At 50.1% G+C, this 20,698-nt stretch overlaps 2 protein-coding genes across 2 annotated transcripts in view; both read right to left on the bottom strand.

Annotated features, from left to right (window-relative positions):
- The window catches only part of RNF123 (ring finger protein 123), a 51,834-nt gene extending 33,723 nt beyond the window's left edge, over positions 1 to 18,111 (bottom strand). The window contains exons 1-19 of the mRNA XM_055805443.1: positions 15,584 to 18,111; positions 14,435 to 14,519; positions 11,804 to 11,883; positions 10,871 to 10,968; positions 9,631 to 9,685; positions 9,224 to 9,309; positions 8,377 to 8,463; positions 7,815 to 7,882; positions 6,900 to 7,025; positions 6,066 to 6,180; positions 5,134 to 5,238; positions 4,881 to 5,006; positions 3,585 to 3,677; positions 3,317 to 3,390; positions 2,736 to 2,853; positions 2,172 to 2,271; positions 1,639 to 1,700; positions 1,474 to 1,545; positions 678 to 798 (exon numbers count right to left, since the gene is read on the bottom strand). Coding sequence (XP_055661418.1) covers positions 678 to 798; positions 1,474 to 1,545; positions 1,639 to 1,700; positions 2,172 to 2,271; positions 2,736 to 2,853; positions 3,317 to 3,390; positions 3,585 to 3,677; positions 4,881 to 5,006; positions 5,134 to 5,238; positions 6,066 to 6,180; positions 6,900 to 7,025; positions 7,815 to 7,882; positions 8,377 to 8,463; positions 9,224 to 9,309; positions 9,631 to 9,685; positions 10,871 to 10,968; positions 11,804 to 11,883; positions 14,435 to 14,519; positions 15,584 to 15,665 — 1,753 coding nt within the window. The 5' untranslated portion in view covers positions 15,666 to 18,111. The remainder of the gene's footprint in view (positions 1 to 677; positions 799 to 1,473; positions 1,546 to 1,638; positions 1,701 to 2,171; positions 2,272 to 2,735; positions 2,854 to 3,316; positions 3,391 to 3,584; positions 3,678 to 4,880; positions 5,007 to 5,133; positions 5,239 to 6,065; positions 6,181 to 6,899; positions 7,026 to 7,814; positions 7,883 to 8,376; positions 8,464 to 9,223; positions 9,310 to 9,630; positions 9,686 to 10,870; positions 10,969 to 11,803; positions 11,884 to 14,434; positions 14,520 to 15,583) is intronic.
- LOC114013316 (uncharacterized) lies at positions 18,068 to 19,989 on the bottom strand. Its single transcript, XM_027792745.2, has 3 exons — positions 19,841 to 19,989; positions 19,234 to 19,341; positions 18,068 to 19,079 (listed from the first exon to the last, which is right to left on the bottom strand). Exons 1-3 carry the CDS (start codon positions 19,987 to 19,989, stop codon positions 18,068 to 18,070), a joined length of 1,269 nt encoding a protein of 422 aa, XP_027648546.2.
- Between the last annotated feature and the right edge of the window lie 709 nt (positions 19,990 to 20,698).

The following is a 20,698-nucleotide window of genomic DNA, read 5'->3' as shown; positions in this document are numbered from 1 at the left end:
TTAGGGCAGAGTTGATTGCCACAAGGAAGCGTTAGATCCATGGAGAAACAGGAGCAACCAATGGCCATGGACAAGCCTCCAAGTACTTCCTCCCTTCCAGCCACAGTCACTGAAGGAAACTGGACCACGGGAAAACTTAGTAGCTCTCCACCTGGCTACTCCAGCTCTTTCACTTAGTCCCATAGGGATGGTAAGGCACTTACTGAGTCTGGAGAAAGGGTCAGCCTCAAGTAAGGGAATGCCAAGCAGATCATGGCAGGACAGGCAAGATGGGATTTGACAGTGGGAAAGCAACTGGCACTGACTTGGTTTCCCCTTAATCCCACAGTCTGGGAACCACAGAAGCAAGTATTTCCCCCTAAACTTTGACTATGGGACCACTGAGCTGCCCTTCGACAGACCCATAATCAATACTCTGCTCTCTGCTCCAGAGCGGACAGGGGGAACTAGCAGGCAGTACAGCTGCCCCTCTGCGGGTCTCTGGTCTGGATGTTAACTGGAATAGGTCTGCACACAGGAATTTCCCAGGGTGACTGGGAACTACAGACACAGGATGGCAGAAGGCTCAAGCATCCACAAGAAACACAAAATTTCCAGCATCCTGGAGAGCACTGCCAAGAGGCAGACCCATGTCCTCATCACAGAAATGCCTTCAAAGCTTTTCCTCCAGGCCTTACCTTCACTGCTCAGCGTGGCAGGGGTTTTCGCCTTGTGGCCATCCCAGAAGAAACGCAAGGCAGCGATAAGCCGGTGCAGGAAGCACACCATGTACTCCGGTGGGCACAACACAGTCAAGTTCTAGGGCAAGAATGAGAGTTCAGCCATCAGGGCAGGTGTGAAAGTGCACTTAGCCCCAGCAGCCACATTGGGCAGGTAGAAACTTCAGCCTTGTGAGCAACTCTAGCTTCCAGCACTGGTAGAGAGCCCAGCCCTGGCAGCAGGCAGCAGCTTCCACCTCTAGAAAGTCCTGAGCACTGAAACAAGCTGATCTGACAGAGGAGGAAGGATACACACGCTCCACCATGATAGATGGGACTGATCACAAACACAGAGATGCAGGTGAAGAAAGGGCCTCCTGCAGCAGTGGATGCCTACCTCCCCAAGCTGCAGGCCAACAGCCTGATCCAGGGCCAGAACAGTCCTCACCCAGGCAGTGAAAAGGATGCCAAAGCCAGCAAGCCAGCTGTGGCAGAGCTCCCCACAGCCATGCTCCCCGAGGTTTTAGGAGGACATTCAGTTCCCACCTAAGGCTGTTCCCAAGGAGCACTTTCCTATAGATCACCGCATAGGACTTGGATAAGCTGCCTGGTTTCTAGCCTCAGGTCTTCTTCCTCCTTCCCACTCCCTGCCGTATCTAGACCTCAGCTGATCAACTGCTGGAAGCAGCGCAGCCAGAAGGGGAGAGTTCCCAGCCTGAAGATGCCAGAGGGCTCTCAGGGTGAGGCTTGCAGGAAGGCTGGCCCTCTGACTTACCCCTCTGTTGCTAGCGTTTTCCTGAAGAAACTTGCGGAATTTGTTTAGGAAGATGTATCTGGAGGCTTCCCCCTGGCAGGAGGAAAAGCAGGTAGATGGTAAATCTATGCCTTACAACTCCCATGATGTGGAGATACTTCATCAAAAGATCCACAGAGCACTTACTCCTCCTCTGTCCTTGTTATTCAGCAGCAGCTTCAGAATCTGAACCTGGAGACCTTCCACCACTAAAATGGGGACACACGTCTGCCATCAGAAAACAAGCACTGGAGAGCAAATACCCATATTAACCCCAATTGTAGTACCCTGTCCCCAGGAGAAAGGCTACCTCCTCAGCAGAGGGGGCCCAGGAAGAACCAGCGTCAGCAGAAAGCCATTCCCATCACTGAGAATTTTCTCCTCCGCCACCTAGCAATAAATTAATCCACAGCTGATAAACAATGCCTCTAAAGGGGAATTTTGATTTGCTCATGCCCCATGATGGGATGCTGCGGGTCTGTGCAGTGGGGTCCCAGCACTTGTAACCCCCGCAACAGGTAACAGCATGGCTGGTCCCCACCTCTGCAGCACAGCCTGTCCTGGAAGGAAGACAGCTGGACTTCAGGCTGTGAAGGGGATTTGGAAACAGCTCAAGAGTTGGTCTCCCTGGCTGCACAAGGTATGGGGGATCTTGGCAATTTCCCTCCTTCCTCACAGACCTTCAATGCGTTTCTTGAGCCGCTGGCAGCCTCTTTCATATGCCCGCCGCCTCAGTCTCTCCTCAGCACTCTCCTCCTTCACCTCCTTACTCTCCTTGCCCTGGTTGGGGGACAGACACAGATTAGTAGATCACTGCATGGGAAAAATGTCTTGCTAAATGGAGAGCAGAAACTCCCTGAAACAATGTGCCAGTGTGTGACTGTAGCTGGCAGCACACATAAACAGGCCTTCCCTGGCCTGGCAACAGGTAAGGGCAGGAGATCTTTTGAGAACACCCAAGTCAACCTGTAATTCCTTAGACTCTGGGAGACTCCCTTCCAAATCTGTTGCCACAGAAAACTGTCCCCCTTCCCTGTCCTGAGCAACACACCCCAAGCGTCCCCTCTAAGAAGACAATAAAGGTGACAGGAAAATGGAGGCTACAGCTCTCTCACAACTCTGCAGGATCCATCAGTGCTAACGCAGCTGGAAAACGAGCCATCCAATTTCCTCAGCCAGAAAATGATGGAAACAGCCAGCCACAAAACTTATTCCGTCTCCTCAGTGAATGTGCCCTTACTCACCTCTTTGGTGAAGCGGTTTGGCCACCACGTGGTGGGAATGAGCTCCTGCAGACCAGCCTCCTCCACACGCAGTGGGCTCTTAATGTAGAAGAACACAACAGAACGGAGCACATCGAAGCTGCAGCCAAGTTAAAGCAAGCACAGAAGCTATGGGAGAAGGTACAGGGCATGCTTCCAGAGCCGTAGTGAGAGACCCCTTTCCAAATCACTCAAAGGTCTGCAAGATGCCCCTTCTCCTAGGAGAAGCCCCACACAGTTATCAGATCAGCTGCCCAAATGCTAGCATAGCAGCTGGACTGCTCTGAAAATGGTTTTGCTCTAAGGATGTTAGGGAGGTCAGCCAGGTAGAAATGAAGTCCTCTGTGTTACCAGGATGAGAACTATATGACACTGCTCCCCCTCCTTAAAGTAGGACTTTGTAGAGAGTGGCATCAGGCAGACAAAGGAGACCTGAGAAATGAGAAAGGACTTCTCAAAGATAGGATGGCTTCTGCTTCCCAGGATCTGCAGATCCTTGAAGTCTCCTTGGCTGCATTATTGAGGGCAGGGAGAACTGAGACTAGAGGAGGCACAAAGGATACAGAACATTGCTGAGTAGGTATTTCCTAGATTTCTCATGCTTCAAGACTGCAATGGTGAGCCGGAGGTAGTGAATCTAGGGAAACAGGAGAAGCAAAAGTGACTCCATCTACAGAAAGGGATACAAGTCCCCGAGAGGTACAGTGTCACAGAACTGCCACCTCTGGATCAAACAATTGCAAAAATCAAAACATTATGTGCCATTGGACAAGGGGACATAACAGAAAATGGCTAGTCACCGATTCCTGGGGATTCAGAATTGCAACTCACTTGTAATCCCAAGTCTGGGATGATGGGGGAGAACCTATAAGCCCGCAGCAGGGACATCAGTAGCTGCTTGAGACACTCGTGCACTTCATATTCCTAAGGAAATAAGAAACACATGAAGAGCATGGAGCTGGGAACAGCTGTAGTTCCCAAGGTGTGACCTTGGAAGGAAGCATTCACTTCTGAACTGAAAAAGCAGGTGCTCTGAACCCTGTGTTTGTCCATCTAACTCCACAGGAGAGAGTCCAAGCAGAAGTTGGTGTCATCACTTTGTTACAAGGAAACAACTTTTTGCACTAGTAAAACCAACCCAGAAGTCATCTACAAAAAGCCGAAGTCCCAGGTCCTATTTAGTCGGGCTGAGTCACTCTTCCTCCCATCCCCTGAACCCACCTAATATAGTGTTGGCAGAACCAACCCCGAAAAAGAAAGTTACTCTTGTATAAATGTGACAACGGAAGAGCTCTCTCTGAGTTGGACTCATAGCCAGCTGGCAGGATAAGAGCCATCTCTTCCACAAACACAGCAGCCCTACCAGGGTCCTCAGCTTCACTTCGAAGATGATGGACCTGAGGGGGTCATGACATTTTTCAATTAAACTTTTCATGACAGCAGACTGGGCCAGGGCCTGTATCTGTTATTTGCCACCCCAAATAACAGTCATGCTGTCTCCAAGCAGATCCCTGGCAATGACTGGCTCTATGTAACTACTCCAGCAGCAGCAGCTTCCCAGAGGCTAGCAATGGCTGCCTCAAACAAGTGTCCCAGGAAGGAGTGACCTCATTCACCTTGGACAGGAAGGGGCATGGGAAGCTGGAGGAGGTTTTTCCCTGTGGTTCTGGAAGTGGTGAGAGTGCAGTGCCCATTTCCACCCCAGTCCTCCACACTCTGATTGATCTCTTGGGGCACATGGTGGCGTTTAAGATCTCCACAGTCACATCAGCATTAACAACATCCAAGAGAGCAAGTCGCTTCTTATTGATAAGTCTGATGTTCCCAAAGCAGGCAGATATTCAACATCAGCAGTTCCTTTAGCAGTAGAAGCTTAGAAATGCCTTGTTAGCTCATTGTCAGTGTCACCATTATCAATTACGCTGCATTCAACCCTCATTCCCTGGGTGCGAAACAGCAGACAGATGAACTAGGTGAGACGGTGGTCTATCACAAAAAAAAGATCTTGTCACCAGGAAGGGGAAGAAGCTGAACACTACCAGCATATTCTAGGGAAGGCTCCTGTCCTCAGCACTCCCGGGATCTCCCTGTGACCCCTGGCGAGGAACTAGCACCTTAGCAACTCACCTCCATAAGAAGCCACATGAGATCCAGCAGCTGCTGAATAAGGGGATGGGACTCCACTGCCCCTCCTCGCTCAAGGATGCTCAACAGGAAGGTCATGAGCACATCTTCCACCAGGTACACCTTGCACTGCAGACAGAGAGCCAGGTCAACAGTCCTCTAAGGCACAGTCACTTCCCTGTGAAAGCTGAGGTTTACCTCCCTTGCAAGCACAATAACAACCTACAGAAGCCTGCAACAGGAAGTCAAAACTCACCATAAGAGGGGAGAAATAATTGAAAATGTGGGCTAATGTAATCAACACTGTGGGTTCTCCCTGCAGCTGCCACATGGATGTGTCCTTCTCCACCAGCTTCCCCTCCTGCAATGATAAACCCAGAAAAACATACAGCTTGGATGCCATCCAATCCACCCATGCACCAACAACTGAGCGAACTGGCGGCCCGGAGCAGTCACTGTTTGCTGTCCCACGCCTGCCTGCAGTAAAAACCTTGAACATGGGAATTCAGGATGAAGAGCAGCCAGGCCCATGCCTGTGGAGAGCTGTAGTGCAGTCCAGATGTCAGTTACTATCAGCCAGATGCATGCACCCTGACCACCTTTTTCCAAAAGGGTTCAGGTGTATGTGGTAATTTGTAAATGGGAATCCCTACGGAGGAGGTCAACTAGTAAAGCAGGCCTCCATCCAAAGCAAGACCATAGCAGATGGCATTCCCTATGCTTTTGGCACAAACAGGTCATCTCTTGCTCTAGCAGAAAAAAATGTTTTCTAGCAAACACAGCCACAGCCAAAACAGTTCTCAAGGCAGACCCACCAGAATTTCACCACATCACTGCACCAGGACATCAGTTAAAAGTTTAGGATATGAACAAGCTTCTTTCAAGGCTGCAAAATCAAATCCATCAGTTCTGACCCTTACAAACATAATCTCTTGCATACTGGGTATGAAACTTCATAGGACTGAGAACAACAAAGCCCAGTATGATTTAAATTAAATTCTGGAACTATCAGGAATCCCATTTTGCAAGCCGAAGAGCTCCAGGGACATGCATGCCCCGTGCAAAGCATGCAGGCATTTAGACTCTCAGGCATATGGAAACATCTGAGTTGCCAGCATGTGCTGAGAAGTGCAGAACCACATTTCCCAGCATGGTGCCCCACAGATCCACCCGGTGACATTAGCCTACCGTCACATCTATGCCAATATGGATCACATTCTTCAAGTAGCCTAACAGCTTGTGAGCCTTCACTAGGTCTGCAACAGGAGGATCTTGCAAGGGGCGGTAACCTTCCACTGGATATGTAGGCAAGTGTTAAGGTAAAATGTAATATGATCCTCTCAGGACTTTTGTTTGTGCAAGGAAAAGACCGAGTCTCTTATTTTACTTTACACCCACGCATGCCTCAGTCACAGTTCAAACCACAGAGCCTTCTAAATGGATGATAAGCCACAAGCTCTTATTCCCACTTTCTCAATACTGCAAGCAGCAAGTATTTCACACCACGCTTCTGCTCTCATCAGAAAGACTGACAGGAGCCTCCACTACAGCTATCAAGAGGCATACCTGGGACTGCTCTGACTGGAGCTGCAGGTTTCAGCATTTGCACAGGAAGGCAGCAGGCTACGCTAATGCCATGTCAGAGGTCCCACATGGCTGGGAGAGACCAGTGGCCTAGAGGCTCAGCAGCACAGCAGCATTAAGGTTTCCAAAACTGGAGAGTGAGATCTTTGCAGGATTTGAGTGCCTGAGAACAGATAGCCCCCAGCTGCAGCAGTAGCTGCTGATTCAAAGCTGAAAGCAAATCTCATTTCAGGGACCAGCACTGATGTTTGTGTGCCCTGCAGTTCTGCTCCAGCTGAGGGGCAATCTGGTTCTTCTCGCCTTGACCTTGCTCTATGCACAAATGCCAACAGAAGAAGGTGAACCGCAGTCAGGTATGTATATTCCACAGCCTCCAAAGATGGTCTCAGGACAGGCTCTTCTCCCTTCAGACCTCCTCTCCCAACATCTAAAGGATATCGGAGTGGACGGCTTCCGAAGTTAAAAGCGACAGACTCTTTGAATGAGAGGCTGATGGCAGGGAAGTAAGCCATTCCAGCACCTCTTGTGATGTTATCGAAAGCGGTTCCCAGAGATATGCCGTTCCTGAAAGAAGAAAAACCCACAAGAGTTTAGTCACAGGAGGAGGGTTTTGAGGTCAACTGGGCAATCCAGGTAGCTGCATTCCCCTCCCAGTAACTTGCCAACACGCACACATCAGTCAGTTATGCCTCCTGTCATTCTTAACCTGGCACACATGCAAACATCGCAGCTTTGCTGAATGGGGAAGCACAGCAGCATTCCTGTTATCATACGACAACACAGGAAGGCACTGGAGTCTGCACAACATGCAGAGCCCACTCAGCTTCAAGAGCAACCCAAATGCTTATGAGATAACTAACCAGCAGGACATTTTAAAGGCAGGTGACATTTTTGGCCTCATCCATTTGATGCTGGTGGAAGGATAATGCTCTCAGTCTACTCTTCTCTAAAAGATGACATGAAGCATCTAACAGTTTTTAATTCCAGATGACTTGCTGCAGGCTGTAGTTTAGGGCCAGGGAACAATTCTTATTCAGGCTGGCCTCTGCTCATTGTGCACAGGAGTTGGAGGCTGGAGATATATCAGCCTTTCCACAGCTCCTTCTGAATCTAGGACAGGCAAGGTCTACAGTGACCACAAAAGCTATCAGCCAGCGCTCACCTGAACTTAGGAGACTCAACAGCCCATTTAGATGGTTTCTGAACCCAAAGCAGAAAAGCAAAGGCTAGAACTACCAAGGAACTTAAAGGAGAGAGGGCAGAAATACAACTCGGCAACTGGCTCAGCAGTGAGGAAACCTTTATGTTACACACAGACATCAACAAAGCAGGGAACTGGACAAAGATGCTTACAGGCAGAAAGCAATGGTGCCCTCATCAAGGTCTATCAGACAGCTGACGATGTCTCCTGCTGCCCAAGACTGCAATAAAGGGAGAAAAAAGGTTAAACACATATCCAGGGTGTTCTCGCATCAGAAGAAAAATTGTACCCCAACCAATCCCTTGTGATTCAGGTTTGAAGAAGAGAGTTCCTTCTCACAGCAGCTCACATAGCATTTTAAGACACTTCTGGAAGCTGCACATAAGCCACTGATTGGGATCTTTTTTCCTCCAGCACTAGGAACATGCACAGGATCAAACATAGCTACAGAGAATCAGGGCCTTCCAGAGACCAACAGCAGCACTGTGCTGGGAATCAGTCTGCTGGGGCTGCCAAACAAAGCACCCTGATAGCATGTCCAGCACCCCTAAAGTACAAACAATTGCTGGCACACTGCCTCCCCGAGAGCATACTGAAGCAGTGAGGACAGCCTGAGGGCATTTCACAAGGCCCAACAGAATCCAGTAGGCAAAAGGAGCCACCTGCTTTCTTCTCCTTACTCTACATTCTGTTCCTGGGAGGACAGCTACTCACTTTGCCATAGTTGGTAGTAGTCACGTTCCACTTGCGCACCCTGTTTCCATCATAAGCATATGAATCTGGTGTATCTCCAACTCCTTCCTGCACCAAGGAAGAAAGATGAGACTCAGACCAGACCAAGCATAGAGGATCCCTCTCACTGCAAGAGCGGCTTTAAGGGGGAGACCAGCAGACAGGGAGAGCAGCTAACAGCACACATGCTCTGCCTGGGAAAAGCCCTCACTCTAGGAGTGAATCCAGCAGCCTGTGATCTTTGGTTCAGAGAAATACAACCCTCCCTACTAATTTTCAAGTTGGAAGAATACTGGCATCCTACACTTCCAACTTCTGGCAAAGCAGCCCCCCCAGATGGCCATCACCTCCTCTCTCACACGTTGCAGAGTGGCAAGTTAGTGAAACTGCAGCTGACATCCCTTCCCAGCACCAAACATCCCACCCGGTACCTGAGAAAAGCTGGCCTGGCCCTGCCTCTCCTGGGCCAAAAATCCCCATAGCACTAGCTGCTGAGGGGTATCCTGAGAGACAGGCTGCCAGTACTGCAGACCTACACACTCTCCACAGGCGATGCCAGCTGAAAGTCAACACTTAGCAGTGGCTATGCACTGCAAAAGCACAGCAACACACACAGTGCGCAAGGCTTTCACACTGTGCACCATCCTGTGAACACAGACCAGAAAGTCTATGAAGATTTTTAAAACAGCAGACCTGGTATCTCTAGTGTGTGCTGGGCACAAAATGCCAGCAGGGCATGAGCACAGCGCCGATGTGATACTCCACACTGACCTAAAAAGCACTGGAGGAACAAAGAGCAGCCCTGTGCCATGTGCAGCAGTTACACTACCTCCTGATTAAATCTGCAGTTGAGAGTACACCAGCCGATCTGCATGAGTCCCTGGGAGGAGATGAGCACCTCGTAAATCCATTTCCCTGAAAGCAAAAGAAATGCCACATGGGAAATCCCTGCCACCTGGCTCATTGTTAGAGAAGCCAAACCTGACACTGCTCCCACAGAAATAAATGGGACACACAAAGGAACTTCGGGATATCCCCAGCATTCCCCTCCCACCTCTTCGGCATCACACAATCCTCCATCCTTCTGACTTCCTGGAGAAGCCAGTGGATGAACTGAGGAAGAGGGTGCTCAAGATCTGGAACATATTCAAAATTTATTGAGCTCTCTAGTTGTGTAACTCTCCGTACACTCTTCCCGGGGTCTTTTCTCAAAGCGTTGCTGGTTTAACTCCTTACCTTTATACACGCATGTTGTGGCCCTGATGGACCCAAAGTTACTGTGGCCAATCACCTGGACCAACAAACAGAAGACATTTTAAAGTCAGGCAAAAAGGTAGGTTTGCTCAGCCCTACCCATTCTCTCCATCCTAGCCCTCAAAACCAAAGCCAGATGGAGAGCTATTCACAAGTACAGTGTAGGGAAGAGACAGGACATCTTCCCCATCCCAGAAGCTCTACTTGATGCCAACAGGCCCTGAGGAACCATCCAGGTCCTTCCCACAGCTCATCTGTACTTGATAAACCCCAGTGAAGCATGCAGCTCAGCAGCAGTACGAGGACAACATGGTGACAGACAGGTTCCCAGTGAATTGTGACAAGTATACAAAAGTGACTATTATATAGGAAAGAATTTGAATCCTGGACAAGTCACAACGAAACTAGAGATTCAGGGTGTCCAGACTAAAGCCCAGGACTGGCAGGTAACATGCTGCCCAGGAACTGAACCCTATTAACTCCTGACTCTCTCAGTCTCAGGACAGACCATGAAGATACAAAGGTAGCAACAAGGAATTCACAGGCAAGACAGTCTGATCCTATATGAAGGTAAATTCTAGGTACAGCCAAGGTAAGTTACGGCAGGTAGTTAATGGGAAAAGGGAGACCAGGGCAGCCTCTTCTGCTACAGGTAAAAAAGGGTACACAGATTACAGAGGGAATGAGCACAGGAGCATGGGATGTGTGTGCTCAGGAAGGGGTGAAAGCAGTGCAGAAATTACTGAAGTAGGAAAGGATCAGTGGATTCTTTCAGCTGATTTTCTGCATGAGGAACATCAGCTAAAGAACAAGCGGGGAGCTAGTGTAAGCAAAGGAGAAAGGAAAGCCTCAGCTTTAGCCTCTTGCCATCATTAGAGAAGACCGGCAGGAAGGAAGAGGCAGTCTGCTGGAGGGAGGGACAGGAAAGCTGGCTGCTGGCCTTTCCTCTGCTTAGCCAAGCTCTTCAGCGAGCCCCTAGGCCAGGGTAATCCTTTCACTTCCTCACAGCTCCACTCAGAGCTTGCTGAGATTTAGGGGTACTGTTAGACCTTTTCCCAGGAGAGCTCATTTCCTCCAGGATCCTGCAGCTTTCTGGGTAGACTCCATTTACAATACTCTACAAAGCCAGTGACAGGGATCTGTTATGAAGAACAAACGAAGAAGCCCCAAGTGCTATTAGTCCCACAAGACCATTTTCTGCTGCACCCAGCATCACACTCACCCCAAGTAAGTCATCATCAACGAGCAGGAGTCCCTCAAAACCACTCGTGTGGTCCAACACCACAGTAAAGGGACCAAGCCGACCCTCTGCTACCTGATCTGAAAGAAGAGTTGCAGAAAACCCGTTAGGGGATGTTGTGCAGGATTTAACTGTACACTTGATAAATGCCTCCAGCTAGATGACAACAGCACCAGGATTCTGCTACAGTGGAGGAAGACTAAAATAGTGTTACCCAGGTTAGACCAGGTCTCCTCACTGGCAGACACCAGTGAGATTTAAAATGAACTTTTCACAGTAACGTGCAAGATCTTAGCTCTGCAGCATTCCAGTCATATGTTAAGTTTTCCACATCGCCTGAGAATTTTACTTTGGCAAAACTCAAAGACCAAACTAAAGTCTGAGCCAAATGTTTGGCCAACATACCATGCTTTGATTGCAGACAGCAAGAAAAATTCTTCTTTTTAGGAGAGGAGCCAGGTTGTATCTTGCCACATCCTGACTCATTTGGTGAAATGGATGCTAGCAAGAATACAGGCAACAGCCCAAGGCCCAAAGTGAATACCTACAGTGGAGGCCAGTATGCAAAAATTGTCAAGAAGCCTCTGCATTTCCCACTGAGGATAGCACTGCACACTGCTGGTCACAGCAATGGCTCTGAATATCATTATCAGTGAAACACCTCCAACATAAGCCCCAAAACTGCTTTTCCAGGCATTTTTGCCTAGAAATATGCCTCCTCAATCTGCAAGCAGGCCTGCTCTGGGGCTGGCTGACAAGCCACTCGCAAGCAGGATTTAAAGGCACAATAAATTAGAGCACAGGAGGGCGGAACAATGCTCACTCAGGGAACTGCCTTTCGTGATACAACTTGTCCTTTCAATTAAGCAGCACAAGCAGAAGCACAAATTGGACAAACACTCAGTGTTCTCTTACCTCGACTGTCTTCAGAGCTATTCTCCTCTGCTAGCAACCGGTCAAGGTGCTCCTGCAGGTTCTGGAAAGTCAGGTGCTTTCTAGGGAATAAACATGCACAGGAGCTCTTCAGAAAACTCTGTCTCCCAGGTTTTAAAGAGTGGCAGCCCAGACACGTGTCTGCACAATCCTGCACTGTGAAATGTGAACTGGGAAATTCTGTCAGTGTTTCTTGCCACGAATCTGAGGAATTTGCTGCCCAGCGTGTTGGGGCAATGAATGAACCGAGGACTAAATACAGTGTGAACAAGAAAAATAGTTAACAAAGGATCCTAAAGTCTACGGTCTGCTCAGGAGTATGTTGTGGCAGTAAGAAAACTGTACTATGGTACAGTGGCAGTAAGAAACCAGCTGTACTGCCAACAGCTGTGGACCATGACTTTGCTGCAGTCAGCATCATACAAACACGGCGTAAGTCAGGATTTGGCTTTTCCCCCCCAAGTATTTCATAATACAAAAGAAGAGAGAAGATCACACCAGCAGCTGTAGCAGTTCAGAAAAAGGTCAGGCTAGCCCAGCATCCTCTCTCTGACAACAGCCAAACCCATTCTGTTTTCATACTAAGGAGAAGTCTCTCATGCACCCGCTCTGGGCCACTATTTTAGAGAACTTTCTCATACTGCCCTCCCCTAGTTCTCCTTTTTCAAGGCTAGTTTACTTAGCTGTTCCTTGTACAAGAGCCATTCCAGACATCTGACTTGCTCTTACCCTTCCTCAAAACCTCTGCAGCTCTAAAACACCCTTTTAGAGTTGGCGAGACCAGAACCACATGATACTCGAGATGGGGTTAAACCACAAATTTATTCAGTGGCATAATGATTGTACTTACCCTACATCCCTTTCCTAACAATTCCTAACTTCCTACTTTCTTTTTCTGACTTAATATTCCCACCCCAACCTCATTCCTACACAGTAAAAATCAACTCAGGGTCTATCATTTTATGCACAATGTTGAGGCTGATCCCCTTTCAATCCATCGCTTTGCATTTCCCTACACTGAGTTTCATAGACTGTTTCACTATTCAGTCAATATCACAGCCACCTTACCTTTACATTGCTCTAAATAGCTTTGTAACCGCAGCAAACTTTCCCACCTCATGCTCTCTCCCTTTCCAAGTCTCCCAAGGATACACAGAACAACACAGGTCGTGTTGCAGGTCTTTGAGGGACCCCAGCAGGACCTCCTTTCACTGTGAGAGTCGCTAGTTGTTCCTATCCCTGCTTCCCATTTCCAAAGCCATCTGTGGAACAACTTCCCACTTCTCCAGGACTAGGCGTTTCCTAAGACTGGTGACAGACCTTTTGAAAGCCTGATGGATGTGAAAATGCACAGAAATGGAATCAAAGCATCAGTTTTTGTTGGCATGAGAGAGGGCAGCTTCAGCAAAGCAGCTTAATCAGCAGCTAGCATGGAGAAGTTCTGGAAGAAGAAGAGCATGAGACAGCCAGAGAGATGTCTGCAGTGAGCTCCTCTATGGGGAATTTAGGCCTCTAAAGACAAAATGTCATACCATAAAAGTTGCTCTCAACTGGCAAATGTTATTTTCAAGACCTATTTGACTGCTAGTGGGCTTTCTACCAAATAGCCAAGTCCAGAAAAGGGGTGGAAAGCAGGAAAAAAAGAAAAGGAGACCAGTCCAACAAACTATCAGTTCTGTGCTTTCAAGTCATTAATCACAAGGCAAACAAATTAGAGATACTGAAAACCAAAATGCTCAGGCAGATGGAATATTCCAAGGCATGCTGGCAGGAAAGCTCATGGCAAAGTAATATGACCCACTTTGCCTTCCCCCTGCCATAACCCTAGCTCACCAAGAGTGGAGAGGGCCAAGAGCTATTTTTAGCAGCTCTGAGCTCACATTTGAGCTGGCAGTACTAAGTATAGCCAGTGGAATGTGACCCAAGACACGCTGCAGCACCGCCAACCAGCAGGAGCTACATGCCTGCCTTGCTATACCACACTCATACCTGCCCTGAACCTGTCTGACTTGCCTCTGGCAAAAGAGCTAAATGCAAGGGAAATTTTTCTCATCCAAAGCTACAAGTTTCTGGGCTACAAGGTGAAGGAGAACTGAAAACAAATAGAAGAAAACAGACACTAAACAGGAATTTTGTATTTCTTTTCCTTTGGTGACTCGTAATAATAAAAGTACCAACAGTTCCACAGCCTGAGAAATGTGTGGTATTCTGTAGGTCAGTAATAGCCTTGCCTTTAGTTTACAGGGCACTGACGACCTCTCTTTCATTCCTGTACCTAAAACCTGTGCATTTTGCACTTCCTCACAAGTAAAGAGGGAACAGGAATAAGGTGAATGCCTGCTTGCCTATTTATTTTAGAAATATTGCCTAATGATTTTTTATATGGGGTTTTTCATGCAAAAAACCTGAAGAATACTTCCTAGCAAGCCCTGCAATTTGAAAAAGCCACTAAAGGACAAGACCTAAGAGTAATTTCTATAACATGGTGCTGCTGTGCTTTCAACAAAGATCTCTGTGCGGCACTAAAAGATCTCTCCTTTCACCGCAGTGCTGTATATCTGGGGACTGATACAGCATCGCTTGCCATCTAATGAATGAGAAGAAGTCTGATACCTGTAAGCAGCTGCAGGCTGGTTCCCATCAGCATTGGTAAAGACACGATGTAGATAATCATTCAGCAGCCTGCTGTTCACAATCCCTTGTTTAAAACAGAAAGGAAATAAGCTTAGGGAGTCAGGAGGTAAACTCAAACGTTACTTTCACGTACAAGCAAGAAACTGGTAACTATGGGAAAATTATGTTCAAATTTGGAGATCAACACAGTGGAAAATGCAGGTTCAAGAAGTCATTCACTGTCTTACTGTCTTCATTAGCAGCCCTAGAGTCCAGCATTATGGGTTGCATCTCCACAAGGGCTCTTTCCTATTCGCGCTGATCTATGATAGCAAATGGGAGTCTATAAATTGTTCCCCACAGGTGGAACTAGATCCTTAGGAATCCTGCTGTACTACTTCCAGATAAAGTAACTTCAACAGCTGGAGGTGGGAATCCGATTTAATTTCCAAAAAATGAAAGTCTTATCACTATTGCAATTCCCAATGTCCTATTTGTACCTGGGACACTTTAAGTACCTACATCTCTTAACTGTGCTACAAGATGCTGATGAGATAGAAAGACTTGCAAATGCAGTCCATCTCATCTAACCCACAGTCCTCTTCAATGATGGATGCCTCACTTTAGCTTTCATTGTACAAAACAATCCCTAGTGTCACGCTGATGCAGCATGCTTTATTTCTGGGTGCAACAGTGCCCTCAAATGCCAGATTTGTGGTCTCGTAAGCACACTTCGGCTGGACTGGTGACTATAAAAGAAAACAGGCTGCCTAAAAGGTACCCAAATTTCCCAGAAAAGGATTAATCTGAGAACTTGACAGACAAGCCGTTCATCCTGGAAGGCGAACTCCCTAAGTCAGATGGGACAAAGGCAGGCAACTTGACATTCTCCAGCCTCACTAGGCACGGCTGTGTGTTGAACAAAGGGCACTGTGACATGAGGTTCTGGAGTCCTTAGTACTACAGGAACGACCCTTCCAACATCTCATCTCAGTTCAGGGATTTACTCAGTTTCAGGCCCCCCACACCTCACACCCCACACCTCAGCATGATAACTGCAACTGGAAGGCAGCTGATCTCAAGTGAGGCAAATGGTGCTCACTCAGTTCACAGCAGTCCTGCTTTTACACAGCACATATAGGCCCATACCTGTGACTCTGGCCTTCTCTGGCTCAGTGCTCAGCCTGTAGTTCTTCCTTGAGAAAGCAGTCCCAGCACCCCTCGACGTCATTCTTCACAGGCACCACTTCCAGAGCCGACATAAGACAGACAGATGCCTAGAACAAAACTCACTGGGGAGGACGCTGCCTTTAGACTTCTCCCTTTCTTGGAGGTTGATGTACCTGGATTGAACAACAGGGATAAGTCAAAAAACAGCCAGAGTCCTCACATTAACAACATCTTACAAGAGCCCAAAGCCAACTAACTGCCAACCCTGCTCTCAGTCCCACCTGTCCAACAGCTCAAAATCTTCCCAAAGCAGACAAGGCATTATGCCACACTGCAGACAACCACACAGACCCCACTCCAACCAAAGGCACAGGCATAACCAAGCCAGAAACACAGGCAACCTTTGCACCAAGTTTAAGCCAGAAGCACTGAGCCAGCATAGGGCCATATCTACCACCACTGCCAAACACTGCTGAAACTGGCAACTGCATCACACTTCTACTTGTGTCCTGATGAGACACTTCTGCCTTTCTCTCCCACATTATATTCTTCAGACAGGAACACACACCTGGTTAATCTGTTCAACAGGTTATTAGATTATTCCGCTATCCAAAACAGAAGGAGAAGGAATGAGACAAATGCAAGTGAACTGGACTACAAAAGAATATAACTGACTACAAAGCAAAAGACCCAGGTGCCAATTTTATAAGGACAAAAGCAGATGCAGGTAGAAGTAGGCAGAAGTGTTTCCAGGTGAAAACCTACCACATGACTAAACATTCATGACCCTTCCTGGTATCACTAGAATGCAGAGTGCTATCAGAGCTGATCTGACACATGCCAGGACAAAATGAATAAATTCAGGTTGCTAGTTCCATCTAGTTTCAAAAAGTTCCTGTTTCCAATTGCCCCAATAGCTGACCATCACTGGAAGTCCCTCTCGTTCACTAGACAGCCATCTGAGAAATCGCTTTATGACACACAGAGCAACAGGAAGATGCAACAGGAGCAAAGGCTGTGGGAATTAAATGCTTGTTGGCAATCTCATACAGAGCAGAGCAGAACCTAAGGTGAACCCAAGAAAAGTTAGTGACCTTGCCAAGTGATGCAAATACCACCATAAGTCCACTGGCAGACAATCACTTGGGTTTCTGCTAGATTCAGGAAAGAATTTCCTGAAGTCCCTTTCCTCAGGGCCACCCCAGCATCCAGCAGTGGAGCAGTGCTGCCTGGTGTCCCTCCTGCAGCACTGCCAAGCAAAACTGCACAAATAAAGCAAAAACCAGCCCGGATCAATGGCCTTGAACAACCTGCATCAGAGACTCTAAACAAGGAATAAACCAATTAAACTATAAATAGAAACACATCATTTACTATCAAAGCAGAGCAGACAGCAAATGTGTGCTATCCTAAATGCACTCTGAACGTGAAAGACATAATTTCACCTCAGTCAGGACAAGTTCAAAACACCTGAGAGTGGTGTGGAGTACCCCTAGCTCCTCCCAAGGGTAGCCAGCCCAGTACCCATGCTGCTGAAACAGCCTGAATGCCCAGGCAGCAAGCACAGCATGGTCGCACTGGCACCCTATGAGATGCACTGCTGGCACTGCTGCAGTGCCAGGGTTGGTTTTGTTTTTCAGTTGCAGCAGATGCTGCTTTCAACAGGTCAGAGTAAGGGCAGAGAAGGGAGGCGGGGCACATCTGCCCCTTTGCTGCTCCCATGTGCAATTCACGACACTGGCCCCAGCAAAGGCACCCAGCCCTGACTCCATGGGTTGAACTCCTGTCTCTGAGTAATGGCAAGTGGCTTCCAGCAGAAGGGCAGAATAAACAAGACGGGTGCAGCCAGAGCTTAAAAGGAGCCAACTGGAGGCAGGCGTGGAGGCTGGGAAGCCGGGCCAGCAAACCCAGCTTTGTCCAGCAGCTGCTGACCGAGCCCCTCCTGCTCTCGGCAGGGCAGCGGGGCCGAGGCTGGGGGGACAGCCGGGGACAGAGGCCTCTGCGCTGCTCGCGAACCTGCTCCGCGTTAATCTGGAGCACGGGTCTGTTGCACCCCTAACCTGGCAGGACCCCCAAACCAGAAATACCGGGCAGCATTGCCCCAATTCAGGAACTGACGGCAAAGCCAGGCCCACCCCGAAGCTGGCAGCGAACACCCAAACTCAGAGACCCCCGCTCCACTGGGCAGCACGCCCCGCAGCCACAGGCACCCCACAGGCCGGGAAACACCCGCCATGCCCACAAACACCCCCAAACCCAGGGGCGCCACTACACCTGCCCGCCAGCCCCAAAGCCCACAGAGCCCTGCCAGGCGCGGGAGCACCCCCCGATGGGGCGCCTGTGCCACAAAACCGGCCGACACCCCCCGCGACAGGCCGCACACCCGAGACCACCCCCGCCCGGCCCCAGAACCGCGACGGCAGCGGCAGTAACGGGCCGGGCCCAGAGAGGGCCCCGCAAATGTCAGAGGCGAGGACCCCGGGGAGGCCCAGGCCCGACGGCCGCGCACTCACCGCCGGCCCAGCCGCGCCGCCGCCGCCGCCGCGCTACGGAGCGCCGCGAGGGCCATGCGAGCGCGCGGCGCAGCCCGCGTTGCCGGGAGACGCGCTGGGGGCCGGGCGGGCCGCGCCGAGGGGCCCGTGCGCTCGGGCAGAGCCGGGCCGGGCCCGCCTCCCGCGGCCAAGGGCAGGGACCCCGGCTCTGCGGCTGCGGGTGACCTTCCCCCGGGGAAACCGAGCCCGGAAGCACGCGGCCGTGGCGCTGGACAGTCAGGGCTGCGGGGGAGCCGTGGGAAGGCCCCGATCCTGCCTGACTGGCAGTGCTGGGGCTGCTGGTCCCGAGTGCTGGGCAGTCATGGGACGGATCCAGCACTGCCTGGCTGGGGGTGCTGCTCTCAGCACATGGTGCTGTTACGTGGCTACTCTCTTGGTGTTTTCTGGGCCTGCTATAGGGTTTTGGGGCCCGATGTTGCAAGCGGGAGCGGTGTCGTGTCCGCATGGGCCCAGCATGGCCGGAGCGGCTGTCGCTCTTGAGCTGTGCAGAGCTGCTGGAGGGTCCTGATGGCAGCTGGCTGGCACTGCTGGAACTGCTGGCCTCGGGTGTGGAGGAGCCGTGGGAAGGCCCCAGTTCTGCCTGGCTGGCAGTGCTGGGGCCTGCGAGGTCGGAGCTGGCACTGCAGGCTGTAATGGGAAGCAGGAAGGTCAAAGGCAGAGCCCCCCAGTGCCAGGCAGGACAGGCCAGAGCAATGCCCCCAGGCCTCCTGGAGAAGAGAGACTCTGCCAAGCCCACCCTGGGCACCCAGGCCTTGGCTGGCTGCTGGCCCCAGCCCGGGGCTGCCTGGTTGCTTTGTCTCTTAGCAGCGCCCAGGCCAGCACAGCTCTTGCACTCCCGGCTAGTAGTGGTGTGCTTCACAAAGGAGCAGCATCTGTGGGTGCCCTCAGCAGCGCAGGAGCAGCACAGGAGCAGTTGCCAGGGCCTGGGGAACAAACGGGTTCATGGCTCTCAGGACAAAGTGACCGCAGCACTGGACTGTCCAGCAGAGCTCTTGTTCTCAGTGCTCTTCTGCTTCGAGCCCTTGTCGAGTCAAGAGATCCCATGCAGAGCCCCAGGGTGCAGCTTTGGCAACTCACCCCTCTTCCTCTGCCAGCTCCCTGCCTCCTGGACAAAGGCACTCACTGGCATCGCAGCGCCTGTGCCTCTCATTGAATGCTGCATTTACCCTCGGCAACTGGCTGTACCTGTGCTAGCTACAGGCAGCTGAGGGAACCATTTCATTAATCCCTAGGGGGTCTTTGGCAATGGTGCTGCAGGACAAGCTTTGATCCACAAGCAGGAGTCCCCAGCGAAAAGCAGCCCAGGCTGTGGGTTCAGATGAGTGCCCAGGCAGCAGGGACATTTCCTCACCAGGCACGACGACTGAAGCTGCCAGGTGTGACGAGTGCACCTGTCCAACCGGGTGAGCAGTACTTTGGTTCAGGCATCAGCCCACAAGTAGGCCTGACTGAAATCAGCCCTGCTGTGCAAACCTTGGGAATTGTGCTGGGCCGTATCTTCCCAGGAGCTGAGGAGTCTAGGCCATGCCTTATCAGGAACTAACAGTACAAGCCTGAGCTGGGACTGGACAAAACTCAAACTGCTACAGCTGCACTCTTGCACATACACCAAAGGGTGGGTTGACTGCAATACAATCACTTTATGCTATAAATATGTCATACCACCACACAAACCCCTACACACCCTGCATAGAGCCCACTGAGCTCTCCTGTATGGCAGTGGGCTGCATGATCGTGATCCACCCCTTGAGCAGTGATGCCTCTCAAGGTTACTTCTCGAGGTGAAGAGACCCCTGACCCAGCATCTGATCTCTGTAACGAGGTAAGTGACATTTCACATTAGGCCTAGAAGCATATTGTATGCAAGCAGTATTTATAGATCCAGCTATAGCATAATTATGAGAAGCGTCAGAAGTAGAAGAGTATGTAACTGCTGCCTAAATCACGATCTAAATTGACATTTAAACCACTGTCTAACAACTGTTCAGCACTTGCAGGTGATGTGGCAGTTGGAGGCTGTCTTAGGTATAGTGACCATGAAATGATGGAGCTCCTTTCCTTCCTCATTGTCTCTTTGCTGCCAGAAAAGCCCATCGGGTCTCCCACATTCCCCAGCCTTCCTTGGAGAGGACAGCTGCTCCCTGCTTGAATCAATCAACTTCCATGCCGTGAAGGCACTTTGTGCACACACTGTCAGCTAACCTGTAGTTTGCCTGAAGCACAGAGGGTTGTTCAAGTCTGGACAGCCACCCCACGGGATTTCCTTCGTGCTTTGGTCACCATCATTCTTTGACTCAGCCTTCCAGCTCTCCGCCAGCTTCCCCAGAGCCCTTCAGCAGTCGCCCTGCAACCAGATCTTTTCTCCTTCTTGCACTAGAAAGGTGCTTGCTGGTCTCCAACAGGAGGGAAATCCTTTCGGATGGCTGACATTTCGTAGGCCCCTTGTTACCCTCCCGCAGAGCAACGCGTCATCTGTGCACTCCAAAGGGCATCTGGCAGGACTCAAGCCCTCAGTAACAGGTACTGCTCTGACTCTCCTGAA

The sequence above is a fragment of the Falco peregrinus genome, chromosome 5 (assembly GCF_023634155.1).
Source record: "Falco peregrinus isolate bFalPer1 chromosome 5, bFalPer1.pri, whole genome shotgun sequence".
Classification (NCBI taxonomy): Eukaryota; Metazoa; Chordata; class Aves; order Falconiformes; family Falconidae; genus Falco; species Falco peregrinus.
Note: the sequence above shows the minus strand (reverse complement) of the source record. Positions and strands in the feature narration are given on the sequence as shown.

Excerpts from the sequence above, each read along its gene's own strand:
- LOC114013316 (XM_027792745.2), bottom strand. The coding sequence starts at position 19,989 with ATGTCACTTACCTCGTTACAGAGATCAGATGCTGGGTCAGGGGTCTCT. Across the intron at positions 19,342-19,840 it reads CTCAGTGGGCTCTATGCAGG|GTACAGCCAGTTGCCGAGGG; the intron begins GTGTGTAGGGGT and ends TAGCTAGCACAG. Across the intron at positions 19,080-19,233 it reads GAGCTGGCAGAGGAAGAGGG|GCCCTGGCAACTGCTCCTGT; the intron begins GTGAGTTGCCAA and ends TTTGTTCCCCAG.